At 42.9% G+C, this 25064-nt stretch overlaps 1 protein-coding gene across 3 annotated transcripts in view; it reads left to right on the top strand.

Annotated features, from left to right (window-relative positions):
- LOC109891153 (solute carrier family 12 member 5) overlaps window positions 1-25064 on the top strand; it is a 314019-nt gene that overhangs the window by 208901 nt on the left and 80054 nt on the right. For all 3 annotated transcript variants that reach the window (XM_031827141.1, XM_031827148.1, XM_031827150.1), the window contains exon 4: window positions 3316-3462. In XM_031827141.1, the coding sequence (XP_031683001.1) occupies window positions 3316-3462 (147 nt within the window). The remainder of the gene's footprint in view (window positions 1-3315; window positions 3463-25064) is intronic.

Genomic DNA, 25064 nt, shown 5'->3' with positions numbered 1-25064 from the left:
TTCTATGTTCTTAATTATAGCCATGTTAAAGAGTGGATGAAAGATGGATGAAAGTGGTGTAAAGTTGGAAAAAAACCTGTGGATTTATAATGACAAATGTTGGCTCTCAAATGTTGACAAATGTTGGCTCTCTTGATCATTTAATATTCTGTGCTTGATAAAAAAATCCACTTAATTCCTCCTGCATAATTTGGATTTAAAAGAGAATATTTCAGCCATATGTCATGCATATTTTAATCACATTTTTTGTTTAGACCAAACAAACATTCTAGGATCTACCTTTCGGTGTATCTTTCACTAATTTGGCATAGGGGAAAGGTCAAAACAAATCCATTAAGCTCATAATAATTCAACCTATTACATAATAACTTAACTTTAAACAGTACCACTGCCCCCATATTGAAATCACTATTAACCATGCAACGTGTATTCATCTAAAAACTGGAGCTGTTTCTGGAAATGTTGTATTGGTGAAATGGAATGTAGCCTATAAAATTTGAAGGAGGCAAAAATAAAAGTATGATAATTGCAAAACCCAGATGCCATTCAATTATTTGAAAAAGCAAATTCCATTCTGACAAAAGTCATGACACAAAAATCTGACAGCCATCTCTAAATAAGTGGAAGGCCTAGGGAACTTTTAGAGTTTGAATTCAGAATAGAAAACAACTTTATTGAGATTCTTGCCGCACACTGCACACTGAAGGGCACAGCCACAGCAGCTCTCTCATTTGCATAAGCCAGACCCCAGGCAAACTGTGAGAGTCATTACCATAAGGAGAGAGAGAGAGAGATGACAAAGATGGACTGATGTTTGTTCTTTGCCGTTCCCATATGGAACGTGAGAATGCGTGGTTTTGATCATTGATTAAAGGTGAACAAAATTCCCAGTATAAATCATCCTTTTGGTGTTGCTTGCAGGTGTAAAATAGGTTTTCAAAGAATAGATGTTAGATAAAAACCAACAGAGGGAAATGAACAAAAACAGGTCAGCTAAAGTGTCAGCCCCTGAGTACTGTATGGCATCCCATAAAGGGCAAAATATTGACAGGGGGAAATAGGCTAGAAGAAGAGGTTCCGCAAAACATATGTGGCTGAATCTTACCTTGAGTTATAAAATAAGGATTTGGCCCAGATGAACCATAATTCAGGATTACTCCAGCCTACTTTACTAGAGTACTTTACCACATTGGTGTGGAAGATATATTTGACTAATACTCACAGTGGTCAGGTTTGATACAGAACAACATAATATGTTTAACAAACTGGATTCAGACCCGGGTCTCCTGCCTGCCACAAGACTCTGCACAATCCCGCTCGACTAAACCTAGTCTACAGGTTTGCAGGCAATGTAACATTGTTTCAGCAGCATTTCTCAAGTGATGAGCTTTCTAATTGGAACTCTGCGTGTACACTTGGCTTGTTGTTCCTCGGGAAAATTAGAAAAATAATTATGTTTGTGCGACTTTTTAAGACTCTCCAAACAGGCTCTTATTAATATCCGAAGCTCAGCTTTTCAAATCAAATTATATCAGACCCAGAATTTGCACGCTTAATATTAATTTAAGGTCAGGAATTCATCAGGATGCCCTTTTTTTTCTCGTAGATGATTTAATAAAAAATTATACTTTCTCAACTCAACAGCTGCTGCCAGTTCAAGCCCCAGGAATGTTCTCTCGCATTAGTCAGTGCCCCCCAGGCCTGGAAAACTCTCAGAATTGCAGTTAAGAAGCATTAAAGTATCAAAGTTAACATTATGCTCAAGAAACCTTACAACCATCTCGTCCTGTTGTGTTCTCAAGGTATTTTTGTCATCACTTTCAGCTTCATATTGGACAATGACTTCCCATAAAGCCATTACTGCTTCACAACACTTACAGGTACACACCAGACTGACACAGCAAAAACAATGTCTGTAAGATAAGCCTATTTTAAAAGAGTTGTCGGCCAGCACTCTTCACATCCTCATCGAGCCTATTCATCAGACTGGCAGTGATGTCACCATTGAAATAGAATCACTAGAATAGGCCTTCCTCCTGGGACTACTTCCTGCTTTACTCCTAGATTGAAGATGACAAACATTAAGACAACGGGTTTCTGATATCTCATAACTCTTTGCAACAACGGGACCAACTATGCTAGTCAGCAACGGCACTGGTAGCTAGCAACGGTGCTGGTCACAGATTTGTGACGACGCTGTCGTAACCTGTATATTTTCGACCTAGCTTTACTCCTATGGGTACAACCTAAATAGCCACCAGTCCAAGAATTGTGACATCATTGACTTGTTAAGGGACCTCCGTTCTAGTGATTATATTTCTGTGGATGTCACAGCCATTTCAAATTACAGATTGTGCTGTAATTATATCTATTGAATTGCCTCAATTGAGGTTAATTGTCATGGAGTATGATTTTGAAGTTTGACATTTACAGTGATTTTACATTATCAAGAGCATATCATAAATTATTCTTTCTGCAAGGAAGCTGTGTTCCACCCATTTTGAACTAATTTCCTCACTATTTCCCCCCAGAGACTTTGGTTATGCATTCCAAGTAAAAGTGCTGAGATGCACCCCTAGTCTTTGATTTTAAATCTCATAAGAAATTGCCAGCGAGGGTCTGTTCACTCACTTAGGATCACCACTGGATATTGGGACAATTATGTTTTATTGGCCCAAGTTGTCCTTGAGCTGGAAATGAATATGACTCCATTATGCATGGGGGTCAACTGTGGCACACTTCAACTGTAACACACTCACACGTACGCACACACGCACACGCACATGCACACACACCTAGCCAACCATGCACGTATGCACACACATACACACATACAACCCCACAAACACACACACACCACATAAAACTGCCCATTAATAAATCTAGCAAACAACACAGAGCCTCTCCACCCATCTAGTATCAGTAATTACAGTCCATGGGTTGGCCTTGAAACTCTGTCATTGTGCCATCCAGCTCCTAGACCATTCATTCCCATGTGAGGAAAGAAAATATACAAATACTCTATGGAAAAACAGAATAGTATCAGAGTGATTTTAATAGACTGCCATATTGCACCTGGGGTAAGAATTACTCACGGACTCTTGGTGGTGCTGTAGTCCTAGTGGACTGTGTAGGGTTGTAACTTTCCCAGAATTCCCAGGTTTCCCTGAAATTCTCGTCTGAGAAATCCTTGGCTATGGTTACTTGTCGCGTGGTTCACACATCCATTTCTGTTACAAAAGCATATAATAACCCAGTCATTAAAGACCCCATGTACCTAAAATGTGTGTCCACTTCCTCTTCCCCTCCAATCAGGCTCCAGCGCTGGGGACCCTGATGGGAGTGTACCTCCCCTGCATCCAGAACATCTTCGGGGTGATCCTGTTCCTGCGGATGACCTGGATGGTCGGCATCGGAGGAGTCATTGGCTCCTTCATCATCGTCTTCATGTGCTGTTCCACTGTAAGTACCTGTGTTCGAATCTGAGACACCTACATGCAGGGATGGAAATTAAGCTAGCACGCTAGCCTGTGGCTAGTACTTTTTAGACCAAATTAGTACAAATTGCAGTCTACTAGCCTGGCTGGCCAGTGCCCAAAATCCTTAACTTCCATCCCTGCCTGCATGTAATTAGACTGTGTTAGCTAAAGTCTAGGCATTCTAACCTCTACAGGATGAGTGTCCCCAAACCGGGACGGTTGTTGCTAGCGTGCGCTAATGTGACTAGAATTCCGGGACATAGTCATGTCTGATATGGGCAGAAAACTAATCTATCCGCAGTGTCCAATTAACAGTAGCTACTGTATTACAGTCAAAAAATACCACTACTACTACTGCTACTGTTTGAGGATAAACATTTTTTATCACGGCAACTGGTTTGATACATTCACCTCTGAAGGTAAATAATGTACTTACATTCAGTAATCTTGCTCTGATTTGTCATCCCAGAGATAAAATGTAGCATAGTTTTGTTTGATAAAATCCATTCTTATGTTCAAATGTAGGAACTGGGGTCTACAGTTTGACCCCACTGCTGTCTCTGGCTCCACACCCACCCCGTCCGGCCATCTAGAAAGTTAGTGTATAAGCTAATGATCCATCATGTATGACACTCCTGGGAGTGTGTAAGCTTACATTTTTTATTACCATAGCATTTTTGTATGTTCTCTATAGTTATGTACTTGAAAATGTATCAATTGACCAATTCAGCACATTTGGGCAAACTCCTGGCAGACTTGTTACAAAATATTGTGCAGTAATGTAATTCTTCCCTCGATCAGTCTGAAACTTTCCACACACACTGCTGTCATCTGGTAGCCAAAAGCTATATTACACCTAGACTCCTATCTGAAAGAAGGGCCTTTCTCTTGCATTTCAAAGATGATGGAACAAAAAAACATAACAAAAGAAGTAGCATGTTTTTTTGTTTGTATTATCTTTTATCAGATCTAATGTGTTATATTTACCTTTATTTAACTAGGCAAGTCAGTTAAGAACAAATTCTTATTTTCAATGACGGCCTAGGAACAGTGGGTTAACTGCCTGTTCCGGGGCAGAACAACAGATTTGTACCTTGTCAGCTTGGGGGTTTGAACTTGCGACCTTCCGGTTACTAGTCCAACGCTCTAACCACTAGGCTACCCTGCCACCCCAAGTTTATTCTCCTACATGAATTTCACATTTCCACAAACGTCAAAGTGTTTCCCTTCAAATGGTATCAAAACTATGCATATCCTTGCTTCATTTTAAGTGAAAATTTTAAAAAGCCTTCATGTGCTGTTACACTGTAAGTGTCTTTCAGATCAGTGCAGCAATATCTAATAAGTAATCTAACAATTCCACAACAACTACCTAATACACACAAATCTAAGTAAATGAATTGAATAAGAATATATACATATAAATATATGGATGAGCAATGACCGAGCGGCATAGGCAAGATGCAATAGATGGTATAAATTACAGTATATACATATGAGATGAGTAATACAAGATATGTAAACATTATTAAAGTGGCATTATTAAAGTGACTAGTGTTCCATTTATTAAAGTGGCAAATGATTTCAAGTCTGTATGTAGGCAGCAGCCTCACTGTGTCTGTGTTACTTATGGGTTTGGGGGTTGAATTTGGGGGTGGACTGCATGCTAGACTGTATTAGACTGATGAGCTAAAGCCTATGCTCCTTTGTTAATCTCTTCATGTTCTGTTTCACCCTAACTACAGTGCCTTCAGAAAGTATGTACACCTCTTGACTTTTTCCACATTTTGTTGAGTTCCAGGCTAAATAAAACATGTATAAATTACACTGGCCTAACCACAATACCCGATAATGTCAAAGTGTAATTCCTTTTTTATTTATTTTTTAACAAATTAAATATAAATGAAAAGCTGAAATGTCTTGAGTCAATAAGTATTCAACCACTTTACTATGGCAAGCCTAAATAAGTTTAGAAGTACACATTTACTTAACAAGTCACATAATAAATTGCATGGACTGATTTTTTAATGACTACCTCATCTCTGTACCCCACACATACAGTTCTGTACCCCACACATCTGTAAGGTCCCGCAGTCGAGCATTACATTTCAAACACAGATTCCACAAAGACCAGTGAGATTTTCCAATGCCTCACAAAGAAGGGTACCTATTGGTAGATGGGTAAAACAAAGCAGAAAATGAATATCCCTTTGAGCATGGTGAAGTTAATAATTACACATTGAATGGTGTATCAATACACCCAGTCACTACTAAGATACAGGCATCCTTCCTAACTCAGTTGCCGAAGAGGAAGGAAACCGCTCAGGGATTTCACCATGAGGCCAATGGTGACTTTAAAACAGTTACAGAGTTTAATGACTGTGATAAGAGATGGATCAACAACATTGTAGTTACTCCACAATACTAACCTAAATGACAGAGTGAAAAGAAGGAAGCTATTCCAAAACATGCACTCTGTTTTCAATAAGGCACTGAAGTATACAATAAACAAACTTTATGTCCTGAAATCAAGCGTTATATTTGGGGCAAATACAACACAACACAACATTAGTGAGTACCACTCTCCATATGTTCAAGCATGGTGGAGGCTGCATCATGTCAAGGGTATGCTTGTCATCGGCAAAAACTAGGGATTTTGTTTTGGGATAAAAATTAATGGAATAGAGCCAAGCACAGACAAAATCCTAGAGGAAAACCTGGTTCAGTCTGCTCTCCAACAGACACTGGGAGACAAATAATAACCTAAAACACAAGGCCAAATATACACTGGAGTTGCTTACCAAGATGACCTTGAATGTTTCTGAGTGCCCTAGTTACAATTTTGAATTAAATCAGATTTAAAATCTATGTCAAGACTTGAAAATAGCTGTCTAGCAATGATCAAAAACCAACTTGACAGAGCTTGAAGAATTTTGAAAATAATAAAATGCAAATATTGTACATCAGAGGTGTGCAAAGCTCTTAAAGACTTACCCATAAAGACTCACAGCTGTAATCGCTGCCAAAGGTGATTCTAACATGTATTGACTCAGGGGTGTGAATATTTATGTAAATGAGATATTTCCGTATTTAATTTTCAAATAATTTGCAAAAATTTCCTAAAACATGCTTTCACTTTGTCATTATGAGGTATTGTCTGTCGGTGGGTGAGAGAAAAATAATAAATTTAATAAATTTTGAATTCAGGCTGTAACACAACAAAATGTGGAATAGGTCAAGGGGTATGAATACTTTCTGAAGGCACTGTATATTTTTTTACATATATATTAACATAACCTTTACTCGGCTACGTAGCCCATTAAGAACTTTCCTTTTATAATAACAAACTGGATGGTTAAGAGGTGAACAGTTTTTTAAAAAGTGACAATGTTTCCTAGCCTCTATTGTCAGCACAACCATTTTTAGTGCTATGCCCTTAGCACCGAACAAGGTGTCACTGAGCAGTGGCAGCTACAATATGATTGGGTTTGACATGTGTTTGTCATAATACAGTACATCACATTGATTTCTCATGAATGACCTCAATGCATGATTCTCATTCTGTACTGCCAAAGAGAGGAGGTGCACTTACATATCCCAGTAGACCCCATTTTATTGCAAACATGTCAACTCATGTCAGCGCCAATCTTCTCTATGGGTTTGACTTCAGTTTTGATCCCATGAAATGCGATTTCAAGTTTATTGATGGCTCGTTTAAAAGCAACCGAATATTACACTGAACAAAAATGTAAACGCAAAATGTAAAGTGCTGGTCCCATGTTTCATGAGTTTAAGTAAAAGATCCCAGAAATGTTCCATACGCACAAGAAGCTTATTTATCTCAAATTTGGTGCACAACTGTGTTTACATCCCTGTTAGTGAGCATTTGATCCTTTGTCAAGATAATCTATCCACCTGACAGGTGTGGCATATCACAAAACTGATTAAACAGCATGATTATTACACATGTGCACCTTGTGCTGGGGACATCTCTAAAATGTGCAGTTTTGCACAATGCCACAGATGCCTCAAGTTTTGGGTGAGCATGCAATTTTTTAATAATGGATTTAAATGTGCTCCGTGCGATGTTCAAAGTTTCTGATATTTCTTTAGAACCCAACCCTGTACTTCTCCACAACTTTATCCCTGACCTATTTGGAGAGCTACTTGGGATTCATGGTGCCGCTTGCTTGGTGGTGCCCCTTGCTTAGTGGTTTTGCAAACACTGGTTCGTTTCAGAACAGGTGTAAATATACTGAGATCATGTGACAGATCATGTGACACTTAGATTGCACACAGGTGGACTTTATTTAACTAACTATGTGACTTCTGAAGGTAATTGGTTGCACCAGATCTTATTTAGGGGCTTCATAGCAAAGGGGATGAATACATATGCACACACCGCTTTTCTGTTTTGAATTTTTGTAAATTTTTTGAAACAAGTGTAATGGCGTTCTTCTTCCCCCCCAATACATTTTTGGGGCTGCTTTTCGGGTTTCCTTGCCAACCGTGTTCCCTCGTATCGTCGGCTCTTATCTCCGGCTGCCTCTGCAATCACCCACGAAATACAAAGTGAAACTCAGGCTACCTAAATATGGTTCCCAATCAGAGGCAACGAGAATCACCTGACTCCAGATTGAGAACCGCCTCAGGCAGCCAAGCCTAACTAGACACAACCCTAAACATAGCAATCCCAAATCCTATAAAACCCCAATACGAAACCAAACACATAAACCCATGTCACACCCTGGCCTGACCAAAATATATAACGAAAACACAAAACACTATGACCAAGGCGTGACAGAACCCCCCCCCAAGGTGCGGACTCCCGGACGCACCTCAAAACCATAGGGAGGGTCCGGGTGGGCGTCTGTCCTTGGTGGCGGCTCCGGCTCGGGACGTGGACCCCACTTCATTAATGTCCTAGTTCCTCCCCTTCGCGTCCTGGGATAATCCACCCTCGCCGCCGACCATGGCCTAATAGTCCTCACCCAGAACCCCACAGAACTGAGGAGCAGCTCGTGACTGAGGGGCATCTCGGGACTGAGGGACAGCTCGGGACTGAGGGGCAGCTCGGGACTGAGGGGCAGCTCGGGACTGAGGGGCAGCTCGGGACTGAGGGGCAGCTCGGGACTGAGGCAGCTCGGGACTGAGGGGCAGCCCGGAACTGAGGGGCAGCCCGGAACTGAGGGGCAGCCCGGAACAGAGGGGAAGCCCAGTACTGAGAGGAAGCCCAGTACTGAGAGGAAGCCCAGTACTGAGATGAAGCTCAGGTAGGTAGTAGGCTCCGGTAGATCCTGGCTGGCTGGCGGATCTGGAAGATTCAGGTTGACTAGCAGATCTGGAAGATTCTGGTTGACTAGCAGATCTGGAAGATTCTGGTTGACTAGCAGATCTGGAAGATTCTGGTTGACAGGCTGATCTGGAAGAATCTGGTTGACTGGCAGATCTAGAAGATCATGGCTGACTGGCGGATCTAGCTGCTCTATGCAGACGGACAGCTCTGACTGCTCCATGCAGGCTGACAGCTCCTTGCAGACTGACAGCTCTGACTGCTCCATGCAGGCTGACAGCTCCTTGCAGACTGACAGCTCCTTGCAGACTGGCAGCTCTGGCTGCTTCATGCAGACTGACAGCTCTGACTGCTCCATGCAGGCTGACAGCACCCTGCAGACTGGCAGCTCCTTGCAGACTGACAGCTCCTTGCAGACTGACAGCTCTTTGCAGACTGACAGCTCTGGCTGCTTCATGCAGACTGACAGCTCTGACTGCTCCATGCAGGCTGACAGCACCCTGCAGACTGGCAGCTCCTTGCAGACTGACAGCTCCTTGCAGACTGACAGCTCCTTGCAGACTGACAGCTCTTTGCAGACTGACAGCTCTGGCTGCTTCATGCATACTGACAGCTCCCTGCAGACTGACAGCTCAGGCTGCTTCATGCAGGCAGGAGGCTCCGGCAGCGCTGTAGAGGAGGAAGGCTCTGGAAGCGCTGAACAGACAGGAGACTCCGGTAGCGCAGGAGAGGAGAAAGGCTCCGACAGCGCTGGAGAGGCGGGAGACTCCGACAGCGCAGGAGAGGCGAGGCGCACTGTAGGCCTGATGCGTGGTGCGGGCACTGGTGATACTGGAGCGAGGACACGCACAGGAAGCCTGGTGCGGGGAGCTGCTACCGGAGGACTGGTGTGTGGAGGTGGCTCTGGATAGACCGGACCGTGCAGGCACACTGGAGCTCTTGAGCACCGAGCCTGCCCAAGCTTACCTGGCTCGATGCCCACTCTAGCACGGCCAATACGAAGGGCTGGTATGAACCGTACCGGGCTATGCACCCGCACTGGAGACACCGTGCGCTCACTAGCATAACACGGTGCCTGCCCGGTCTCTTTAGCCCCCCGGTAAGCACAGGGAGTTTGCGCAGGTCTCCTACCTGGCATAGCCATACTCCCTGTAAGCCCCCCCCCAATAATTTTTTGGGGCCGACTCTCAGGCTTCCATCCGCGTCGCCGTGCTGCCTCTTCATACCAGCGCCTCTTCAACCAGCGCCTCCCCGCTTTAGCCGCCTCTAGTTCTTCCTTGGGACGGCGATATTCTCCAGGCTGAGCCCAGGGTCCTTTTCCGTCCAGTTCCTCCTCCCATGTCCAATTCTCCAAGTGATGCAGCCTCTCCCACTGCAACTGCTCTTCACGATTAACAAGGAGAGTTGGCTCAGGTCTGACACCTGACTCATCCACTCTCCCTCTGAGCCCCCCCCCCCAATACATTTTTGGGGCTGCTTTTCGGGTTTCCTTGCCAACCGTGTTCCCTCGTCTCGTCGGCTCTTATCTCCGGCTGCCTCTGCTCTCCTCAGTGCCTCCACCTGTTCCCATGGGAGGCGATCTCTTCCAGCCAGTATCTCCTCCCAAGTGTAACAACCTTTGCCATCCAATACGTCTTCCCATGTCCATTCCTCCTTTCGCTTTTCCTGCGGTCGCTGCCTGTTACCACGCCGCTCGGTCCGAATGTGGTGGGTGATTCTGTAACGGCGTTCTTCGTTTGTAGAAAGAGAGTCGGACCGAAATGCAGCGAAGTGGTTACTCATGATTTTTATGAAAAAAAGTGACGATACATGAAATAACTTATGAATACGAAAAACAACAAACGGAACGTGAAACCTAATTACAGCCTATCTGGTGAAACTACACAGAGACAGTAACAATCACCCACGAAATACAAAGTGAAACTCAGGCTACCTAAATACGGTTCCCAATCAGAGGCAACGAGAATCACCTGACTCCAGATTGAGAACCGCCTCAGGCAGCCAAGCCTAACTAGACACACCCCTAAACATAGCAATCCCAAATCCTATAAAACCCCAATACGAAACCAAACACATAAACCCATGTCACACCCTGGCCTGACCAAAATATATAACGAAAACACAAAACACTATGACCAAGGCGTGACAACAAGTTGTTTTTTAAATTTCCCTTCACCAACTTGAACTATTTTGTGTATGTCCATTACATGATATCCAAATAAAAATCAATTTAAATTACAGGTTGTTATGCAACAAAATAGGACAACAAAACAAGGGGGATGAATTATTTTGCAAGGCACTGTATAGTCTAATAGGCAAATAATTCTAAACATTGAGAAATATTAAAATTTCAATTACAAATTACATGAACCTCTCCTGGACTAGATTTAAAAATACTAAACCCTCGCATTTGACTGAAATTGAAAAAACACGACCCTCCTCATTTTCCGCAAGGTAACCATTCTGTCAATATTGATCATTCCCTATACATGTATTTATAATGTACTTACTTACCCAGGAGCAAGCTAATTAATATAAAGTGAAATTGCATGTTTAATTACTTGGTGGTTACAATGTAACAACCTTTGCAGACAATAGGCTAACCAGGAGATAACTATATGTAAAATGTACTAACTAGATAGTAAAACGTACTAACACAGGTTGGTAAAGCTAGCTAGCATTTCCCAATTTTACACTAATGTAGCTAAGCACTGGCGCAATGTCAACACGTTTTCCAACTCTGTCAATAAATGTTACAAAATTGCCATGAAACATATAAAACATTTAGTTACCAATGTTATTTCACTATTTTGAGACTTAAGTTGCACTTTTCACATTACAAACCTTTATAAGCACAACAAATTAAGAGACAGAAATAGCTAAATGAAGATAGGCAGAAATTTCTTATCCAATACAAATCCCCAATCACACTTATTGGCGATGTCATGGCGATGTTGGCTAGCTAAGCTCATGTGCAGAAACACCTCATCGGGTCTAACGGCCGTCTCACAGCGAACTGCTCATGTGGAGGCCGTCAAATCAAGAACAAGTTTTATTGGCACATACACAGGATAGGTACAGTGAAATGTGTTGTTTAACAAGGTCACCCATAGTTGTACGGTGGCCCTGGAGCAAATTAGGGCACATTGTTAGGTTTTTCACCTTGTCAAACGCACTCGATATAAAGTTATTTTTTACAAAAATGTAAACGTGTCAGTTTGTCACTTTCACAAGGTTGGAGTAATAACATGTTCAACTACTTAAGACATTGGCTCAAATCTAGGTTGTGCATAATTAAGATGTCAAGAAAATGAACAACTAAGGAAGAATTTTTCACTTCTCTCATTGACTTCTCAAACCCCAAACCCCGGCCTGGTCTGCTTGGTTTGTTTCGCAAGTGTTTCCGGAAGTCTTGCGATGTGCCTCTGGGTTTAGAAGCATGTGGCTTCCATTTTGGCTGCAGAGGAGAGTGTGAGAGGTCATTGTGACATGTCTCAAATCTCCAAAAACCCAAAAGAAACTCATGAAACATTTTGTGACATTGTACGTTTGCACATTCAAAATAAGAAAATAAGAAGCCAGAAGAATGCTGGACTGTCACCAGGAAATTGTCACACTGACCTCACACCTCTTACACTCTCTTCTGCAGCCAAAATGGAAGCCACATGCCAGTTCGGTCTCTTAATTTGTTGTGTTTATAACGGTTTGTAATGTGCAAAAATGTAATTTAAGTCTCAAAATAGTGAAATAGCATCGATTTTGTAACAACATTGTAATTACAGAGTTGGTTGTTAAAGATTAATACATTTTAAGTACAATTTAACTAAAACTTAACTTTATACCTATTGTTCTCCTGTCTTCTGGTTAGCCTATTGTCTGCTGCGGTTGTTACATTGTAACTACATTGTAATTATAAAGGTTATACCCTTCTGGGTTTCACTTTACAAATACAAGTATATCCAATTTAACTACATTGTTCTTACATTACACCTGAGTCAGTATAACCATTGAGCCAGGTCATAACAAAGAAATAAACAAATTGAAAATGATCGGTAGCCATTGCATTACATGTAGATTCGATGGTAGTGGCACCTTGTAGTTTACATGTAACAAGGTCAGATTTTGGTTGCCGTTATTAACATGGTCAGTCAAAGGTGACTTTCAAACATGTAATTACAAAACATTAGTTACATAGTGGAACAAGAAATGTGTAATAACATCAGTAGTTACATATGGGGATAACCTTCAGCAAGTGGACGTGTAATCCGTGTTTAATTGTGTAATAACTGATAATGCTACAACATTTTTACCAAGTAATTATATAGTAACACTTATGTAATTACTATGGTGTTACTACATTTATTACAGTTATTACTGTTACATAGTCATTTAAAATTCTTACCGGTTCTTAAATTGTTACCAGTTCTTTTCTGCATATGGATCTTTCTTTTGACACAAAACCCACTACTGGTGTGCGTGGCCAAAGAGCTCTATTTTTGTTATCCTCGCAAGGGGATAACCACATCGACAGGGCTGTTTTGGAACAGGTCAAGAGCTTCAAGTTCATCGGTGTCCACATCACTAAGGAACTAAAATGGTTCACACCTATTTTAGGGCACGGCAACGGCCTCTTCCCCCTCAGGAGGCTGAAAAGATTTGGCATGGGCCCTCAGATCCTCAAGAAGTTCTACAGCTGCACCATTGAGATCATCTTGGCTTCATCACCTCTTGGTATTGCAACTGTTTGGTATCCAACCTCAAGGCTCTACATAGGGTAATGTGTCCTGTCCAGTACATCACTGGGCCAAGCTTCCTGCCATCCAGGACCTCTATACCAGGCGGTGTCAGAGGAAAGCCCTAGAAATTGTCAAAGACTCCAGCCACCCAAGTCATATAATGTTCTCTCTGCTACCGCTCGACAAGCGGTACCGATGCACCAACAGCAACCTGAACAGCTTCTACCCCCAAGCTATAAGAATGACTCCGGAATATCTGCATTGACCCTTTTTGCACTAATCAATCAAATTTACATCAGCTGATGTCACAAAGTGCTGTACAGAAACCCAGCCTAAAACTCCAAACAAGCAAGCAATGCAGGTGTAGAAGCATGGTGGCTCAGAAAAACTTCTTACAAATGCAGGAACCTAGTAAGAAACCTAGAGAGAATGAGGGGTGGCCAGTCCTCTTCTGGCTGTGCTCGGTGGAGATTATAACAGAACATGGCCAAAATGTTAAAATGTCAATAGGTGACCAGCAGGGTCAAATAATAATACTCACCGTGGTTGTCAAGGGTGCAACAGGTCAGCACCTCAGGAGTACATGTCAGTTGGCTTTTCATAGCCGATCACTCATAGTATCTCTACCGCACCTGCTGTCTCTAGAGAGTTGAAAACTGCAGGTCTGGGACAAGGTAGCACATCCAGTGAACAGGTCAGGGTTCCATAGCCGCAGGCAGAACAGTTGAAACTGGAGCAGCAGCATGACCAGGTGGACTGGGGACAGCAAGGTGTCATCAGGCCAGGTAGTCACGAGGCATGGTCCTAGGGCTCAGGTCCTCCGAGAGAAAGAGAGAGAGCGATAGAGAGAAAGATACTTTTTTGACTCATCACACACGATGCTGTTACTGTTTATTATCTATCCCGTTGCCTAGTCACTTTATCCCTAAATACAGTGCATTCGTAAAGTATTCAGACCCCTTCAATTTTTTCAGATTTTGTTACGTTACAGTCTTATCCTAAAATTGATTAATTTTATGTTCTTTCTCTTCAATCTACACACAGTACCCCATAATGACAAAATGAAAGCGTTTTTTTTTTTTCTTGAAATATATTAACAATAAAGAACAGAAATACCTTATTTACAAAAGTATTCAGGCCCTTTGCTATGAGACTCGGACTTGAGCTCAGGTGCATTCTGTTTCCATTGATCATCCTTGAGATGTTTCTACTTTATTGGAGTCCACCTGTGGTAAATTCAATTGATGGACATGATTTGTAAAGGCACACACCTATCTATATAAGGTTCCACAGTTGAGAGTGCGTGTCAGAGCAAAATCCAAGCCACGAGGTCGAAGGGAATTGTCCGTAGAGCTCTGAGACAGGATTGTGTTGATGCACTGATCTTGGGAAGGGTACCAAAAAATGTCTGCAGCATTGAAGTTCCCCAAAAACACAGTGTCCTCTATCATTCTTAAATGGAAGAAATGTGGAACCTCCAAGACTCTTCCTAGAGCTGGTCACTCGGCCAAACTGAGCAATCGAAAAGAAAGGCCTTGGTCAGGGGAGGTGACGAAAAACCCGATGGTGACTCTATAAGAGATCCAGAGTTCCTCTGTGGAGATGGAGAACCTTCCAGCAGGGACTGGGAGATTAGTCAGGATCGAGGGAAAGATGAATGGAGCAAAGTACAGAGACTGGGTCAGACTGGGTCAGAGGTTCACCTTCCAACAGGACAATGACCCTGTAAGGGTTTTCCTGTGGTGAAGGAGAAGCGGACCAAAATGCAGCGTGGCGGTTATTCATGTTCTTTAATAAAGGAACTAGACATGAAATAACTAACAAAACAATAAATGTGTGAAAACCTAAACAGTCCTATCTGGTGCAAACACAGAGACAGGAACAATCACCCACAAACACAGTGAAACCCAGGCTACCTAAGTATGATTCTCAATCAGAGACAACTAATGAGATCTGCCTCTGATTGAGAACCATACTAGGCCGAAACATAGAAATACCTAAAACCTAGAAAAACAAACATAGACTGCCCACCCAACTCACGTCCTGACCATACTAAATAAATACAAAACAAAGGAAATAAAGGTCAGAACGTGACAGTACCCCCCCCCCCCCCAAAGGTGCGGACTCCAGGCCGCAAAACCTTGACCTATAGGGGCGGGTCTGGGTGGGCGTTTGTGCGCGGTGGCGGTGGCGGCTCTGGCGCGGGACGCGGACCCCACTTCACCATTGTCTTAGTCCGCCTCATTGTCCGCCTCCGTGGCTCTCTAACCATGGCAACCCCTCTCAATGACCCCACTGGACAGAGGGGCAGCTCGGGACAAAGGTGCAGCTGCTCGGGACAGAGGTGCAGCTGCTCGGGACAAAGGGGCAGCTCGGGACAGAGGGGCGGCATCTCGGGACTGAGGGGCTCTGGCGCCTCTGGGCTGAGGGGCGGGAGCTCTGGTAGCGCCGAACAGGCGGGAGACTCCGGCTGCGCTGGAGAGGAAGGCTCTAGCAGCGCCGGAGAGGCGGGAGACTCCGGCAGCGCTGGGCAGGTGGGACGCACTGTAGGCCTGATGCGTGGTGCTGGCACTGGTGGTACTGGGCCGAGGACACGCACAGGAAGCCTGGTGCGGGGAGCTGCCACCGGAGGGCTGGTGTGTGGAGGTGGCACTGGATGGACCGGACCGTGAAGACGTACTGGAGATCTTGAGAGCAGGGCTGGCACCAACCGCCCTGGCTGGATCTTCACCCTAGCCCGGCAGATGTGGGAAGCTGGGATGTAGCGCACCGGGCTAAGCACGCGTACTGGGGATACCGTGTGAACCACCGCATAACACGGTGCCTGACCAGCACCACGCCCGCCACGGTTAGCACTGCTAGGAGCACTGTAGTGCTGAGATGGCACAGGACGTGCAAGGTTAGGGAGATGCACAGGAGGCCTGGTGCGTGAGGCTGGCACAGTCTTCACCAGACCCCTAGCACGCACCTCAGGATGAGTATGGAGAGCTGACCCAGGTGCCATTAAATCCCTGACACGCTCCATCGGGCGAATGTCGTGCCTCATGCACCAAACCAGCAACTCCCTCATATCTCTCTCCTCCATTTTCCCCATTAACTCCTTCACAGTCTCTGCTTCGCTCACCTCCAACACCAGCTCTGGTTCTGAGCTCCTCCTTGGCTCCTCACGATAAACGGGGGGAGTTGGCTCAGGTCTGACTCCTGACTCTGCCACACTCCCCCTGTGCCCCCCCCCCCAAGACATTTTTGGGGCTGACTCTCGGGCTTTCGTCCGCGCCGCTGTGCTTGCTTCGCCAACCTCATTCTCCTGTAACCTTCCGCGCACTGCTCCATCGAATCCCAGGTGGGCTCCGGGCACTCTCCCTGGGTCGACCGCCCACCTGTCTATTTCCTCCCAAGTAGTATAGTCCATATTCTTGCCGTCCAAACCGTCCTCCCATGTCCATTCCTCTTTTCGCTGCTGTTGCCCGTTACCACGCCGCTTGGTCCTGTTGTGGTGGGTGATTCTGTTAGGGTTTTCCTGTGGTGAAGGGGAAGCGGACCAAAATGCAGCGTGGTGGTTATTCATGTTCTTTAATAAAGGAACTAGACATGAAATAACTAACAAAACAATAAATGTGCGAAAACCTAAACAGTCCTATCTGGTGCAAATCACCCACAAACACAGTGAAACCCAGGCTACCTAAGTATGATTCTCAATCAGAGACAACTAATGACACCTGCCTCTGATTGAGAACCATACTAGGCCGAAACATAGAATTACCCAAAACCTAGAAAAACAAACATAGACTGCCCACCCAACTCACGCCCTGACCATACTAAATAAATACAAAACAAAGGAAATAAAGGTCAGAACGTGACAGACCCTAAGCACACAGCCAAGACAACGCAGGAGTGGCTTCGGGACAAGTCTCTGAATGACCTTTAGTGACCCAGCCAGAGCCCAGACTTGAACCCGATCAAAAAGCTCTGGAGAGACCTGAAAATAGCGGTGCAGCGACGCTCCACATCCAACCTCACAGAGCTTGAGGCAATCTGCAGAGACTAATGGGAGAAACTCCCCAAATACAGGTTTGCCAAGCTTGTAGCATCATACCCAAGAAGAGTCAAGGCTGTAATCGCTGCCCAAGGTGTTTCAACACAGCACTGAGTAAAGGGTCTGAATACTTATATAAATGTGATATTTAAGTTTTTTATTTTTTTTATAAACATGCAAAGATTTCTAAAAAACACTTTTTCCTTTGTCATTATGGAGTATTGCGTGTAGATTGGTGAGGGAAAAAATTATGTAATCAATTTTAGAATAAGGCTGTAACGTAACAAAATGTGTAAAAAGTCAAGGGGTCTGAATACTTTCCTAATGCACTGTATAAATGTTAGCAAAATTATTAACAGAGGCAATCTAAGTTGGTTCAGTCTGAACATCTCACTGTTGGTTTGGCATTGGTAGCTTAAATGGTGTAGGAGGAGATACACGCCCAAATGTTCACATTTTCCACATGTACTGTGCCTTCAGAAAGTATTCATACCCCTTGACTTTTTCCACATTTTGTAGTGTTACAGCCTGAAATCAAAATGGATTAAAACAATTTCGATTTTCACCCCCCTACACACTATACCTCATAAATTGAAAACATGTTTCGTAATGTTTGCTAATTTATTTGAAATGAAATAGAAAAATATGACATTTACATAAGTCAATACTTTATACTTTTATGAAATTGGTTGTTGATCGTTGCTAGACAACCATTTTCATGTCTTGCCAGAGAGTTTCATGTCGGTTTAAGTCAAAACTGTAACATGGCCACTCGGGAATATACAATGTTGTCTTTGTACATTTGGTCTTGATTTTAAGGTTATTGTCCTAATGAAAGGTAAATGTGTCTCCCAGTATCTAAAAAACTCCTCAGTCCCTAATGAGTGCAAGCATACCCATAACATAATGCAGCCACCACTATGCTTGAAAATATTTAGAATGGAACCCAGTAATGTGTTGTGTTGGATTTGCCACAAACATAACACTTTGTATTCAGAACAAAAAGTGAATTGCTTTGCCAAAATGTTTTGCTTTATCGCTTTAGTGCCTTGTTGCAAACAGGATGCATGCTTTGGAATATTTCTATTCTATACAGGCATCATTCTTTTCACTCTGTCAATTAGGTTAGTATTGTAGAGTGACTACAATGTTGTTGATCCACCATAATTTGCAAATAAATTCATAAATTCATAAAAAATCCTACAATGTGATTTTCTGGATTTTTCTTCTCATTTTGTCTGTCATAGTTGAAGTGTACCTATGATGAGAATTACAGGCCTCTCTCATATTTTTAAGTGGGAGAACTTGCACAATTGGTGGCTGACTAAATACTTTTTTGCCCCACTGTAATTCAATGTGTGGGGTACAGAGATGAAGTAGTCATCCAAAAACCATGTTACTTTGTTAAGCAAATTTTTACTCCTGAACTTATTTAGGCTTGCCATAACGAAGGGGTTGAATACTTATTGACTCAAGACATTTCAGCTTTTCATTTTCTATTTATTTGTAGAACTTTCGAAAAACAGAATTCCACTTTGACATGGGGTATTGGGTATGAATGAAGGCTGTAAATCAACAAAATGTGGAAAAAGTGTGAATATTTTTGAAGGCGCTTATAAGTCTATGGCAATTGTATTGCTATTGAAATGTATTGGGAGCTCATTTAAATATTGTTGTAGTACAAAAAGTGTAAGTAATATAGCAAATTTGTTCTCTAACAATCTAAGTTAGTGCAGTCTGCACATTTGGAAGTTGGTTTCGTGTTAAGCTATTAAACGACTTAGTGAGCGGAATAAATCAAATAATAATATGAGTAAGAAAAAAATCTAGAGTTGTTCATTGCTTTGCATGCACACCTAACTAGACGTTGGATGATATCTGTGCCCAGTGGGTGTTGATTGGATAATACATGTTAAATTGACTTTTTCCTCTTGTATTTCCTCCATTAATCCTCCATATTGTTTATGTTTATCAAGGATATATATTCCTTTCTATTTAAAATGTGCCATTTCATTTAAAGTATTACATTTGAAAGATAAATCTGGGTAATGAAAAAGTATGTTAAAACTCGGATGGTACAAGGACACAAATCCTCTGAGATGTAGATCAAAGCATGTTGAAAAAAGACCTGTGGAAAATTGAACCCTGAACACACACACACACACACACACACACACACACACACACACACACACACACACACACACACACACACTTTACCTATACTGACAGACACACACATATATGTAATGCACGCACATGCAGACTCTCTCTTACACACACCCTATCAGTCACACAGCTCAGTCCTGAGCCCTGGCACGCTGGGTCTTGAGTGTGATCAGTCTCGGAGCAGCCCCCTCTTGTCTTCCCCTGAGCCCCTTACATAACTCAGCTAGTCTCTGAGCCTACCGCATAGCAGATAAGGCAATGCAGGGGAGAGAGAATGCCACACTACATCAGCCAGGAGAGATTTGGTGTGTGTGTGTGTGTGTGTGTGTGTGTGTGTGTGTGTGTGTGTGTGTGTGTGTGTGTGTGTGTGTGTGTGTGTGTGTGTGTGTGTGTGTGTGTGTGTGTGTGTGTGTGTGTGTGTGTTTGTGTGTGTGTTCACATGCATTTGTGTGTGGGGGTGTATGTCCATGCATGTGTGCGTGCAATGGTAGTAGGAGCAATCCATCTGAGTGTCTAACCGCTCCCGTAACAGCCATATAAATAAGCTCTGTGCAGAGCACTCCCTTTACTGGCTGTGTTCTCAAACCAAAATAACTATCCCGCAATTGGTTCTGTTATCGTTTTCAGAACAGGTTGCGGCAAATGTTCTCATAAAACAAAAACTGTCCAGTTGTGCTGATGATTATACAATGTTTGTGTTAAACATTCGCCTGACGTTGCAAGAACATTCCCAAAACACATTTCTTCTGTTCTTTGATTTGATTTGAATCTCCTTCGGTCTCCATTTGGACAAATCTTCAAAGAGTGCTTAAACATTCAAATACAATTGATAATACACTGCTCAAAAATATAAAGGGAACACTAAAATAACACATCCTAGATCTGAATTAATGAAATATTCTTATTAAATAATTGTTTCTTTACATAGTTGAATGTGCTGACAACAAAATCACACAAAAATTATCAATGGAAATCAAATGTATCAACCCATGGAGGTCTGGATTTGGAAACACACTCAAAATTAAAGTGGAAAACCACACTACAGGCTGATCCAACTTTGATGTAAGGTCATTAAAACAAGTCAAAATGAGGCTCAGGAGTGTGTTTGGCCTCCACGTGCCTGTATGACCTCCCTAAAACGCCTGGGCATGCTCCTGATGAGGTGACGGATGGTCTCCTGAGGGATCTCCTCCCAGACCTGGACTAAAGCATCCGCCAACTCCTGGACAGTCTGTGGTGCAACGTTGGTGGCGTTGGTGGATGGAGCGAGACATGATGTCCCAGATGTGCTCAATTGGATTCAGGTCTGGGGAACGGGTGGGCCAGTCCATAGCATCAATGCCTTCCTCTTGCAGGAACTGCTGACACACTCCAGCCACATGAGGTCTAGCATTGTCTTGCATTAGGAGGAACCCAGGGCCAACCGCACCAGCATATGGTCTCACAAGGGGTCTGAGGATCTCATCTCCGTACTTAATGGCAGTCAGGCTACCTCTGGCGAGCACATGGAGGGCTGTGCGGCCCCCCAAAGAAATGCCACCCCACACCATGACTGACCCACCGCCAAACCGGTCATGCTGGAGGATGTTGCAGGCAGCAGAACGTTCTCCACGGCATCTGTTTCTGACCGTTTGAGCAGACACATGCACATTTGTGGCCTGCTGGAGGTCATTTTGCAGGGCTCTGGCAGTGCTCCTCCTTGCACAAAGGCGGAGGTAGCGGTCCTGCTGCTGGGTTGTTGCCCTCCTACGGCCTCCTCCACTTCTCCTGATGTACTGGCCTGTCTCCTGGTAGCGCCTCCATGCTCTGGACACTACTCTGACAGGCACAGCAAACCTTGCCACAGCTCGCATTGATGTGCCATCCTGGATGAGCTGCACTACCTGAGCCACTTGTGTGGGTTGTAGACTCCATCTCATGCTACCACTAGAGTGAAAGCACCGCCAGCATTCAAAAGTGACCAAAACATCAGCCAGGAAGCATAGGAACTGAGAAGTGGTCTGTGGTCCCCAACTGCAGAACCACTCCTTTATAGGGGGTGTCTTGCTAATTGCCTATAATTTCCACCTGTTGTCTATTCCATTTGCACAACAGCATGTGAAATTTATTGTCAATCAGTGTTGCTTCCTAAGAGGACAGTTTGATTTCACAGAAGTGTGATTGACTTGGAGTTACATTATGTTGTTTAAGTGTTCCCTTTATTTTTTTGAGCAGTGTACAATCACATTTTCACATATAACATACTGTTACAAACAACAAACATAATACACTGACATATTGATCAGATAAATACACTGACATATTGATCAGATAAATACTCTAACAGGCTGAAAAGATACAGTAGATTGGTTCCTTGATCTACCATAGTCATGCACAACCTTCCAATTTATTATATTTAAATGGTTCTAAAGTATTGTTTGAATTTATATATTGAAAGGTTTCCAGTTTGCTCAAAAACGTATTAAATGTATTTATTGCTCTGAATCTAAATGTTATTTTGCCTATTCCTCTTTTCTGCTCTTTTCTTTCTGATGTACAATTTATTTATAGTATTGACTGAATGTCTGTCTCTTACCAACTGAATACTGTTGTGAATAGGCCGTTTTAAATGGTGTACATTGTGAAATTAAATAAGCATGTTTTTTAAAATTACAGTGCATTCGGAAAGTATTCAGACCCCTTGACTTTTTCCACATTTTGTTATGTTACAGTCTTATTCTAAAATTTATGAAATAGTTTTTTTCCCTCATCAATCTACACACAATAGCCCATAATGACAAAGCATAAACAGGTTTAGAAATTTTTGCAAATGTATTAAAAATAAAAAGCTGAATTATCACATTTACATAAGTATTCAGACCCTTTACTCAGTTCTTTGTTGAAGCACTTTTGGCAGAAATTACAGCCTCGACACTTCTTGGGTATGACGCTTCAAGCTTGGCACACCTGTATTTGGGGAGTTTCTCCCATTCTTCTCTGCAGATCCTCTCAAGCTCTGTGAGAGATGTTCGATCGGGTTCGGCCTCTGTCTGAGCCACTCAAAGACATTCAGAGACTTGTCCCGAAACCACTCCTGTGTTGTATTGGCTGTGTGCTTAGGGTTGTGGTCCTATTGGATGGTGAACCTTTGCCTCAGTCTGAGGTCTTGAGCGCTCTGGAGCAGGTTTTCATCAAGGATCTCTCTGTACTTTGCTCCATTAATCTTTTCCCTCAATCCTGACTAGTCTCCCAGTCCCTGTCGCTGAAAAACATCCCCACAGCTTGATGCTGCCACCACCATGCTTCACCGTAGAGATGGTGCCAGGTTTCCTCCAGACGTGACGCTTGGCATTCCGGCGGAAGAGTTCAATCTTGGTTCCATCAGACCAGAGAATCTTGTTTCTCGTGGTCTGAGAGTCCTTTAGGTGCCTTTTGGCAAACTCCAAGCGGGCTGTCATGGGCCTTTTAGTGAGGAGTAGCTTCTATTTGGCCACTCTACCATAAAGGTCTGTTTGGTGGAGTGCTGCAGAGCGGGTTGACCTTCTGGAAGGTTCTACCATCTACACAGAGGAACTCTGGAGCTCTGTCAGAGTGAACATCAGGTTCTTGGTCACCTCCCTGACCAAAGCCTTTCTCCCCTGATTGCTCAATTTGGCCAGGCGGCCAGCTCTTGGAAGAGTATTGGTGCTTCTGAACTTCTTCCATTTAAGAATGATGGATACCACTGTGTTCTTGGGGACCTTCAATGCTGCAGAAATGTTTTGGTACCTTTCCCCAGATCTGTGCCTCGACACAATCCTGTCTCGAAGCTCTACGTCCAATTCCTTTGACCTCATGGCTTGTTTTTTTTCTGACATTCAATGTCAACTGTTGGACCCTTTATAGACAACTGTGTGACTTTCCAAATCATTCCCAATCAATTGAATTTACCACAGGTGGACTCCAATCAAGTTGTAGAAACATCTCAAGGATGATCAATGGAAACAGGATGCACCTGAGCTCAATTTCGAGTCTCATAGCAAAGGGTCTGAATATTTATGGAAATGCGGTATTTCATTGTTATTTTTGCAAAATTTTCTAAAAACCTGTTTTCACTTTGTTCTTATGGGGTATTCTGTGTAGATTGGTGAGGAAAATGTTATATTTAATCCATTTTAGAATAAGGCTGTAGCTTAATAAAGTGTGGAAAAAGGGAAGAGGTCTGAATACTTTCCAAATGCACTGTGTCTTGTTGATTGATGACCACCCAAGACCATTGTGACTTCAACAGAATAATCGTATATCCACCTTAAAACAATCCTTGCCTCCTAATCTCACTTGCTGATGCTTTTCCACAGACCACAGTAGTTCACCTGACTCCCAATTAATGTTTGGGGTATTTGTTAAGAATTTTTCCCTGTAAATATTTAGCTATCCTTATGATCCTAAAAGCAGATGAGATGACCATGATACGCAGTTGTCTTGCTCCACCCCTAGTAGTTTGTTTTCTGCCATTTCCTCAATTTGTACTCCCCTCATTCTTAATCACATCCTATGTTGTGTTGGCCTTTTCCTTGTGGAACATACCAATATAACCTTGGTTTTCTTGGCATTCAAAACAAGTTTGTTCCGGCAAACCCACTCTCGGATGTTTCCCAGATCTACTTGTAGAGCTTGCTGTACCAGTTTAACCGATTGTCTTGCTGTATAAATTGTAGTATCATCTGCAAATATAGTATCTTGAGTTTCAGATAAGGCATAAGGAAGGTTGTTGGTATATTTTAAGTAAAGAAGTGGCCCAAGGCACCTGCCCTGCGGTATTCCACAGTTTAAATCATGAGGGGAAGAAAACAACCCATTGATATAGGTGGACTGTTTCCTCTCAGTTAGATAGCAAAGCTGCCTCCTTAAACCCATAATGCAATAATTTTGTCAAAAATATTTAATTATCCACTAAATCACATTCTGCACTGAAATCTAAAAATAGTAAATCCACAAACCTGCCATTATCCATAGCACTGAGCCACTGGTCAGGCATGTCAACCAATATAGTGGTAGTGGAATGGTTTTTGCGATATGCATGCTGATTGGCTGTGATCATATGATTATTTTACATGTTATCCCATTGTGTGTCTACGCACAATACCCTCCAATATCTTACTGAGTGAAGGGAGTAGACTGATTGGTCAACTATTGGCAGGAGTAATGGGTTCTTTGCTCTCTTTCTGGATTGGACACAGCTTAGCATGCTTCCATACATTTGGAAATTTCCCCTTTTCCAGTGATCAATTTCATATGTATTTCAGTGAAGCTGCAATCTGGGGAGCAGCATAACGAAGTAAAACATTTTCCATAAAATCATTTAACCCGTAGATTTACCATTGGGTAATGAC

The sequence above is a fragment of the Oncorhynchus kisutch genome, linkage group LG1 (genome assembly GCF_002021735.2).
Source record: "Oncorhynchus kisutch isolate 150728-3 linkage group LG1, Okis_V2, whole genome shotgun sequence".
NCBI lineage: Eukaryota > Metazoa > Chordata > Actinopteri > Salmoniformes > Salmonidae > Oncorhynchus > Oncorhynchus kisutch.
Note: the sequence above shows the minus strand (reverse complement) of the source record. Positions and strands in the feature narration are given on the sequence as shown.